Raw genomic sequence first — 9,087 nt, 5'->3', positions numbered from 1 at the left:
TCACATAAATATAATTATGCTATACCACAGTGTTTTGGCGTGATTTTGTTGTTCGCGCGGCACCGTGATTCGCACTAACTGATTATCGTTTTGACCTGGAAACATTAAACTTCCGTTTTGAGTCCAGCTAACAAACCAACTCATTTTGCAGCTTGACTTTGTGTTGGCCACATCCCACTAAAGTGTGCAACACATCGCATTCGTTAGGTTAACAACCTTTAATTTTAACACAGGTTGTGATTTGAAGAGCCAAGGTGAGCTATCGTAGCAAGCATACAGCTATATATTACAGAAACTCCGGATTTTTTTTAACATCTTGAAGCTAGCTAACGATAGCGTTAGCAAAGCAGCTCCAGGGATGGCGGAGGTTCCCGGGACATCAAGTGAGACGATAACGGAGACTGTTCAGACTAGCACGCCGCCGCCGCCCCAGCAGGTAAATAACGAAGAGCTCGTCGTGAAGACGTGTTGATTATTTTAATAACCGGTGCTACTGTACGTTACCGAGCCGTGTCCAGCATTAACGAGGCCATCAGCCTGTCATCATCCTGAAGTAATAACACGGCTCTCAGCCGGCCGTGTGAAGCTGGATGAGGCCTAACGTGTTAAGCTCCTTTTAATATGACAGTGCTCGTTACTATGTTAGTCAGGTATTATGATTACAGCAGTCGTATATCTGAATATGTACAAAATGTTCCCATGTAACATTATGCATTAAATGTAACTCCGTGTTGGGGTTCTCTGGAGTAGGTCCTTCAACGGGTTCAGGTGTGGCTCTGGACCTAGACACACACCAGCTATTAAACTCAGGTCTTCCGCATGGTACTGATATAAAAACCAGACTATCTTACCAAATTCATTAGTAATACGAATATTAATAGTTGAATGTGCACTGAAATATTCATTAATTGCAGTGTAAAAAAATAATGCATCAATGTGTATAGTGAGAATATGTGGACCCCCCCAGTCTGTGTGCATCTGGTCTGGTTCTATTTTTGCTGGTTTGGTTCATACCCCTTAGTTCAAATTAAGGGAAATCTTGATTCTCCAGGAAACAATGATGGGGTCCAATGAGGTCCCCAGTAAAAAGGGAAAAAAATATTTTCACTATAATTCCATCCATAAGTAACACAATGACCGAATGTAGGACTATTCTGGTCATGGGTTTCAGTCAGTTGTGTTTGGCATCTTCAAAGCCAGCTCCATAAAGAAATGGTTTTCCTAGTTTGGTGCAGAAGAACTTGAGCGACCTCAACAGGTCCCTGACCCCGATCCATCTAACACCTTTGGGATGAACTTAAAGACCGACTGTGAGCCCAACATCAGGGTTGGAGCTCACCAGTGTGGAAAATCTCAATCCGTGTTCATGAACGATACATGCCATGCATTACTTTTAGCAGCACTGGCAATGAGAGAGAACATGGAAACTCCACATAGAAAGTCTCTGAGACGGCTCTTGTTGGGTTAGGACTCTGGGCCGAGTTTGCATTTGCTACCCAGCATCTCACAAGAGACCTGTCACATGTTACAGGAGGGACGAAGCCTGACAATCAAGCTGAGGAAGAGGAAGACTGAGAAGAAGGTGGAGTGGTCAAGTGACACTGTTGACAATGAGCACCTGGGAAGAAGGTCTTCAAAATGTGAGTTCATCTTCCTCATCAGCACACACTGAAGCGTGATTGATGCAGCGGATACTTTTCCTTCACCACAGGCTGGATTATTGACTTCAATAGTTAGACCTGCTTTTAAAATATTGTCGTTTTATAGGTCGTCACACATTTTTATGCACAGTTCTAATGGCCCCTGAATATTACATGATTTTGGTCTCAGGTTGCCAGTCTGAAAAAATAAATAAGTAAAAGACTCAAGAAATAAATGAATGTGCCATTAAATGCACCAACAATAATATAAAAAAATACAGGCCTTAAACCCACAGTCCAGCCATGTAATAGGTTTATTTCTAGTCCTGTTTTCAGCTATAGATTCGCTAAGTGCCTCCGTTATCTAACGATGACCTGACTGGTTCCCATCTCTGTTGTGAGCCACGCCACAGGCATGTACAGTCCGTGCACTCTGGTGTCGATCAACCAATAGGCGAGAAGTTGACCCCCATGACACACTTTGAATGACAGCCCCTTCATTCGCATAATGAAGCAGAAATGCATAATGAAAATATAGATATAAGTTTGCAGGAAATGAATGGGGAGATAAAAATGAATACATAAATAAATAAGAGAAATAAATAAATGGATAAATTAATTAATACAAAGATCAATAAATACAGAATCAGTTTATGTCACATTTTATTACTTAATAAATGCTTCTTTATTTTTTATGTTATTCTTAGTGCATTTAATGGCATATTCATTTATTTATTGAGTTGTTTGGTTCGTCTTAACGTTGGCAGTCTCAGTTTTCCATACACCAGTTTTACAGCTTTGGACACCAAAGACAGCCTACATCCAAATTCAGCGTTAAAATGTGACTGCTGCCACACATCACATCTGCAAATCAGCCAATCAGAAGATGACATAAAGTGATGTAGGGTACATTGACTGTATTGTGTGTCTTTGCCTGACTCCATGTATGTGTGTTTACATCATCGGTACATTTCTCTTTATTTTACGATGGCTCAGAATGTCCTGTCACCACGGTTCATATATCTCTGCAACACTGACACTCTCCTGTATCTGTTGATATACACACATTGTAAGTGTGTGTGTGTGTGTGTGTGTGTGTGTGTGTGTGTGTGTGTGTGTGTGTGTGTGTGTGTGTGTGTGTGTGTAAAAGCTGTGAACATATGGACAATTCAAATAATTTCAATTTGTGTTGAAACGTTAAAACTGTCTTAGAGCATGTACAGAACAAGTGGCGTGTTAAATCATGGCATTTCTGATGAATGATCATATAAGAAAAACATAAATGAGTTAAGATTGGAAATAAAGGAGTTGTATGGTGGATTAGGACCACATGAGAGAGAGAGAGTTAAGACACTTTTCCTGCCTCATCTGGGCAATGAATTTTATTCTATTGTATTGTAAATACTTGTATATCAGAATTGTAACCGTTTCCTCAGAATGAATCATTATTAATTCAATTCTGCCTCTTCATCCTTCTGCTGCGGCTGAAAAACTATTTTTACCACACACTCCCTTTAGCTACTATTTCTGGCCAGACCTATTTGAACAAGGTGCCGTGCTGTATTTTTAATTTCTAACTGAGAACTAGAAGCTTACAGTGAGTCAGTGAAGGCATCACCCGGATCAACCCTAACCACGCGTGTTGTGTTCCAGGCTGCTGTGTTTATGAGAAGCCCCGACAGTTTGGAGAGTCATCCTCTGAGAGCGAGGGAGACGATGATGAAGAGGGCTGCGGCAGTGCTCACTGCATCCTGGGCCACGGCAGGAGAGGCCACGGACAGAGAGGGGCCGGGGGGACCACAGTGCCCCCAAACTCTGGAGGGTCACACACCCACTAATGAGCACCGCAGGTCGATTGCGGGGTCTGAGTGGTTTCCCGCCACAACAATGACACATTACAAAGCTGCACTCTTTGTTTTAGTTTAGGTCCATCACTGAGGTACAGGCAGGCCTGGTGCTGCGTTCTAGTCATGAGTCACAAACTCCCGGCTGCTGGAGCAGGACAACAGCCTCTGTGCTGCTGTTCTTATTGAATTAGCCTCATTGAAAACCCTGCTCTCCTTTCAACAGCTGAATGCATGCTCAGTATTGCGCCAACTAACAAACATAACATGGAATGATAACTGCAAGTTCACATTTTACATTTCTTTTTAACTCTATGACACATGCTGTGATGATAATCAGATTTAAAGGGCCATACCAGTGTTTTTTTTGTTTGCATGTTTTAGCCCTTTTACTACAAACCACACCCAGTTAGCATTAGCTCTCGGCGGGCGTAGGATGGTACAATTTGAAATGGTTCCATATTTTCCAGGCAGACACTGGTTTCCATTCATTTCGCGACGCAGTTTGAGGTTTGTAATCCATCACAGTGAACGCCATGTTCACTCCCACAGACTTGTTGGAAATGCAACTGATGTTTAACCTGCTGATTATTTTCTCAGGTCGTGGAGTAGATGGAGAAAAATGTCCATCACAGCGTCCGTACGTGACATGACTTATTCAGTTTACTATCACTCTTACTGCAGACATCAGAACCAGTGAGAATTAGTGTCAATAATCAATTATCAGTATAGATGTAGATGATTTTCTGTCCGTCCACAAACTGACACAGTCAAAAATCAGTTTGGCTCTATTATCGATTTTTTTTCGTTATGAATATTTTGGTTTTCAGGAAAGGAAATGAAAAACTTTATTAACCATCATAAGTTTTCACATCTTCAAATGTCTTTTGTCCACAAACCCACAGACGCCAGTGGATAAATTCAGTGGAAATTTTTGCTGATTAAACGACTTGAACAATAACTAATACATTTTTTGTTAAGGAATTTCATTTATATATTTATTTCTGACACAAAATACGTCATCAGCCTGCATTTACACCTGCGTTACCATCCATTAGTAACAAACAGAAATGGTGGATAATATGAGCTGAAACAAATAACATACTGTGTGACAGTGATGTCACCATGTCAAAAATGGATTACTTATTTACTGAATTGAATTCAAAATTCTGTCCCTGTCAACAGCTAAAACAAACATGATAACGTGCCAGCTAATCTGTAAGTGTTTAACCCTTTACCATAGCATGGACTAACACCAGTACACTATAACTAACTAACTAGCCTCAGGTGTCCAGCAGCAGGAGCTTAGTCTCATCCCGCAGTGAAATGAGTGGAAACCAGTGGAAACAAAGTGTCTGTGATTTGTCGTGAATTCGCTGAAACAAATGTTAACGTCTTCAACTCACGATGCCGCCGCAGTCAGGTGGCTGCAGAGTTGATAGGCTTTCGCTCAGACTCCCAACGTCGTCGTGTCGCACTTTCCCCAGCAGCATGTCGGACAATGAAGCGTCACTGGAACGCAGCATCCAGTGAGCCGGGAGCTGTGAGGACGTGGAGGTAGAGAGGCCGTAACGTGCGTCTGTTCCTTTTGACAAAAGTGGCAGAGTTAATTGTATATAATACAGCACAATGATTTTTATTTTATTTTATTTATTTGCTGGTCTCAATTCTAAACTGGCTAACACCTGAGCACAGTCTGTTTGCCGCTACAAACCGGGATGTGAGAGTGGATTAAAGACTGGACACCAACGCAGATCTCCCTCTCACATAGACTTAATTACGTTATTGCTGCACAGGCTTCTAGCAGCATCAGTATAATCGCTCAGGCCTCAGTGATCAGTGTCACACAGTTCAGCCCTGGGCCCTGTTCTTCACGTGTGGCTAACTTAATGAATTAGCTTCAACACAAGCAACACGTTATTCAGTTCTTTAAACCTGTTCACCAAGTTTATCTGACACCACTGTCTTAGCAACAAGACGTTGACCACAAACCTTATTTATTATTTTAGATAATTAGCTCTAACTGTATCTGAGGAACAGAGTTAGCTGGTTAACACCATGATAACCTGGATTACTTAACCCATGTCTTCAGACATGGCCCCTGAAGACACGACATGACTCAAGCTAACCTAAATTTTATGTGGATCCTTCAGTTCAAAGCTGAAAACGTTTAAACATGCAAAAAAGTGCAACATATGAATTACAGTCATTATATACGAAGAGAACATTTTTAATAATAAAAGAATGTATTCATAATTACAACTGGAGTTTGAATGGAGATTTTCTTAAATATAGAAGAAGATATACTATAACTATATTCTTATCCTCTTTGATTCCCATAATCATACCAGTTTACAAAGTTGTCCCCAGGAAACTTTGTTGACTTTAAGAGGAACTGAAGTAAAGCAGCTGTTGCTTTAGCTATAGTTTTTAAAGCTCCAAATTTTCCTCTTCTCTTTTGTTTTATTTGAAGTGTTGATCCATAAGAAGATATACTTGTGGTTTTAAGAACCAAAAACCATCTCAATGTAGATTTACATCTCCTCTCTCAGCCTTCTCTCTGGAGCTCTAGTGACAACAGGTCAGTGAGCCAATCAGAAGAGAGGAGGCTCTGAGCCTCTCTTCTGAATGGCTGACTGTTTTCTGAGTGATTAAATAAAAAAATATAGCAGATTTCACATAAACACTCAGAAACCAAATCCTGCAAGGGTGGGTCCAGGTGGGTGTGGCTTGGGGCATGGCTGAGAGCGGTGATTGCTTTGTTGTGACATCACAAAGTTCCAGAAGTCCTGACGGCTGGTTTTAAGGCTCAGTTTCTGAATACAGGCTGTGAGCATTTCTCTGTGGACTGAGGCTTTGATACTTTCACAGTATTAATATAGAAGCTAGAGCTGATCTATAATCACACTACACATGGACACAGACCTTTAGACTATATGGAGCTTTAAAGAAAGAATATTAACAGGATGATTGAAATAACAAGATCTGTCTTTAATCACAATAAACATATGTACAGATATGTATTAATAATACAGTAAAATGAAATCATTACAGTGGAATCACAAAACTTCATCTTACAAATCCATCTCTTGTTTCAGGGTCTTCTCAGCAGCTGGTATTTATTAGAGGCTTTGACAGTCTGAGGTGTAAGAGTCATCGCATAGTTTCAAGACTGATTTAAAAAAAAAAAAAAAAAAAACAGGCTGATATATTTTGATAATGTGCAGACACATCATTGACTGACAAAAACTAAAACATCTGTATCATTCTGACTCAAGTTAGAAGCCCGACGACCAATCACCTGTGCTGATTCTGTTCTTGTTGATTTTATTTAAAAATATAAAAGAAAATAAAAGCTCCTCCTGTGTTGGAAGAACTGAATTATCTGGATAAGAATTAGCTGGACATCTTTATCAGGCTAACATGACCTGTGCCTGGATTAGTGTAAACCATACATGAAGAATGGGGGCCGTTTAGGGTCGTGATCTGTTTCCCGCCTAGAGCTTCTTATAGTGCAGCAGAAAACTGCAATAATCTTTCAAATGTGGATACAAGCACTAAAATTGGTATGTTTATCCCTCTGGGGCCATTAACTTTAAAAATCCCATTAGCCACTTGAAATTTCAAAAATTCAAGATGGCTGACATTTCTGTCATAGGAAACTATGAAAAGAAAAATTTACCCACGGGACAGATTTCAATGATTTTGCACTTCAGTCCTATGAGAAAGTCAAATTCACAACTCATTTCCTCAGAGCTTTATTTGTACAATTTCTAATATGTATTGTGAAAAAGTGCATAAAACACCATTTATTATGAAAGATGTAGCAAAGGTTTTATAAGAGTCACCAGTCTACTTGTTTAGTTGTCTTAACATTAGCTCGCTAGGGTAACTCGCTGGCGGTAGGCTAGTTAACAAGCTTTTTTATGAGTAATTTTTTTTTTTTTTTGTAAGTGATATTTTTGCTGAAATATAATTCAATTTATACATCCATTTTTACAGTAAATTTCACCTTCTACATTGTTAATTTTGGACTATTCATATGAGAAAATAGTCGGTAGTGGATGAACTTCTTGCAAAAAATAACATTTCCTTGCCAGAATTGGTGACCATCTTCATCCATCATCTAATGTGTTTATCTAAAGAGTAATACCCAAGGAGCATCTGTGCCAAGTTTAGCATTTGTATCCACATTTGAAAGTTTTCCCTGAAATTTGCAGGTATCTGCTGCGGTATCCGACCTCTGATTATTTCTGCGACACTGCAACTGTCAATTTTGCTGCAGTGACTGATCACAAATGGCTCTGTCATTCGATTTTTCTGACAGCAGTGGATTTGGTGAACCCTCATTAACAGAATGAGTGCTGGTATTTTTAATCCACTGCTGGTTTGCATTGGCTCTACTGACTATTAGATAAAAACGATTGTTGTTTCTTTGCGTATGAATGAGCGAGGCGAGGACAGAGGACGGTTGAGTTGTCGGCAGCAGTGTGGACGCATAAGCTCTCGTTCACTTAACTCTCGGATGGAGCACCCGTAGGCTCCCGCTGGATTCAGCTGCATGTCTACAGCTCGTGCTCGTGGCTGTGTGAAAGTGACTGAAATTTTTTTTTTTCGCTGTGGGGTCAAGCTGTAAAGACGGGGGTCCCTTCCTGACCGATGTGGTGAGCAGGACAGGAGATGAGAGGATGCATGACTGCCGGCCCAGGCTTTGTACTCATGTCTCAGCTATGACCAAATCTCACCTGATACAGGTTCCATCATCATCATCCTCCTAATCCTCCCCTTCAGTTTTAGACCATTTTTGATATGTGACAGTACTGTGGATTCCACATTCATTTATGCCACCACCTTTCTGTACTATCTACACACATAGACATTGTTACATATGTACATTGGTCTTGTACTGGTAATGCACCGTTCTGTATATACTATTAAGCATAATGAGAGCAGATTTAATGTGAATTAAAGTTTTGAACTGTGATTAAACTGCCCTTACAAATATGTGTCATATGTTACATGGGAGTATGATACTAGTTAGTCACATACACCTCTGCAGTTGCTGTGGCGTTAAGGATGTACGGTGGCAACAGGAAGTCAGCGAATCTTCTCCATTTCTGTATAAATATGTCTTTGATATGAACCAACACAATCTATTTGAACTAATAACACAAATCATAGTAAACACTTTATAATAACGCTCAGTCATAAGTCATTTATAAGCTCTTAGCTAATGATGAACTGATCAACCATCACTCCCAAAACACTGATACACATTAGTAGATGATTAGTAAGTTCAGTGTTAACGTTACAAATGTGTTGTAGGTCATCTATAAACCTTTAGTAAATCACGAAACAATCACTAACAAATAATTAGTAAATGATCAATAAGTGGTTAGTTGATATATTATGAATCACTTGTAAGTCTCTATACACATTGGTTAATCAAAGGATGACAAATGATGAACAAATAATTAGTAAATGATCAGCATATAATTTGTTGATGTATCATTAATTACTTGTAAGTTAGCCCATTACAAGCACAAAAAATGATTATGATCAAGCTTTTATTAAATGAGCACTAAGTGACTTGTGTTGAAGTG

The 9,087-nt window shown here is 39.7% G+C and overlaps 1 protein-coding gene across 1 annotated transcript; it reads left to right on the top strand.

Moving 5' to 3' along the window:
- Positions 1-123: 123 nt before the first annotated feature.
- Positions 124-8,473, top strand: ppp1r11 (protein phosphatase 1, regulatory (inhibitor) subunit 11). The gene is made up of 3 exons (XM_056399855.1): positions 124-436; positions 1,532-1,640; positions 3,294-8,473. Exons 1-3 carry the CDS (start codon positions 359-361, stop codon positions 3,476-3,478), a joined length of 372 nt encoding a protein of 123 aa, XP_056255830.1. The 5' UTR covers positions 124-358; the 3' UTR covers positions 3,479-8,473.
- The last annotated feature ends 614 nt before the right edge of the window (positions 8,474-9,087 follow it).

Source organism: Seriola aureovittata, chromosome 16 (assembly GCF_021018895.1).
Source record: "Seriola aureovittata isolate HTS-2021-v1 ecotype China chromosome 16, ASM2101889v1, whole genome shotgun sequence".
NCBI classification, from domain to species: Eukaryota; Metazoa; Chordata; class Actinopteri; order Carangiformes; family Carangidae; genus Seriola; species Seriola aureovittata.
Note: the sequence above shows the minus strand (reverse complement) of the source record. Positions and strands in the feature narration are given on the sequence as shown.

Excerpts from the sequence above, each read along its gene's own strand:
- ppp1r11 (XM_056399855.1), top strand. The coding sequence starts at position 359 with ATGGCGGAGGTTCCCGGGACATCAAGTGAGACGATAACGGAGACTGTT. Across the intron at positions 437-1,531 it reads CGCCGCCGCCGCCCCAGCAG|GAGGGACGAAGCCTGACAAT; the intron begins GTAAATAACGAA and ends CACATGTTACAG. Across the intron at positions 1,641-3,293 it reads GGGAAGAAGGTCTTCAAAAT|GCTGCTGTGTTTATGAGAAG; the intron begins GTGAGTTCATCT and ends GTTGTGTTCCAG.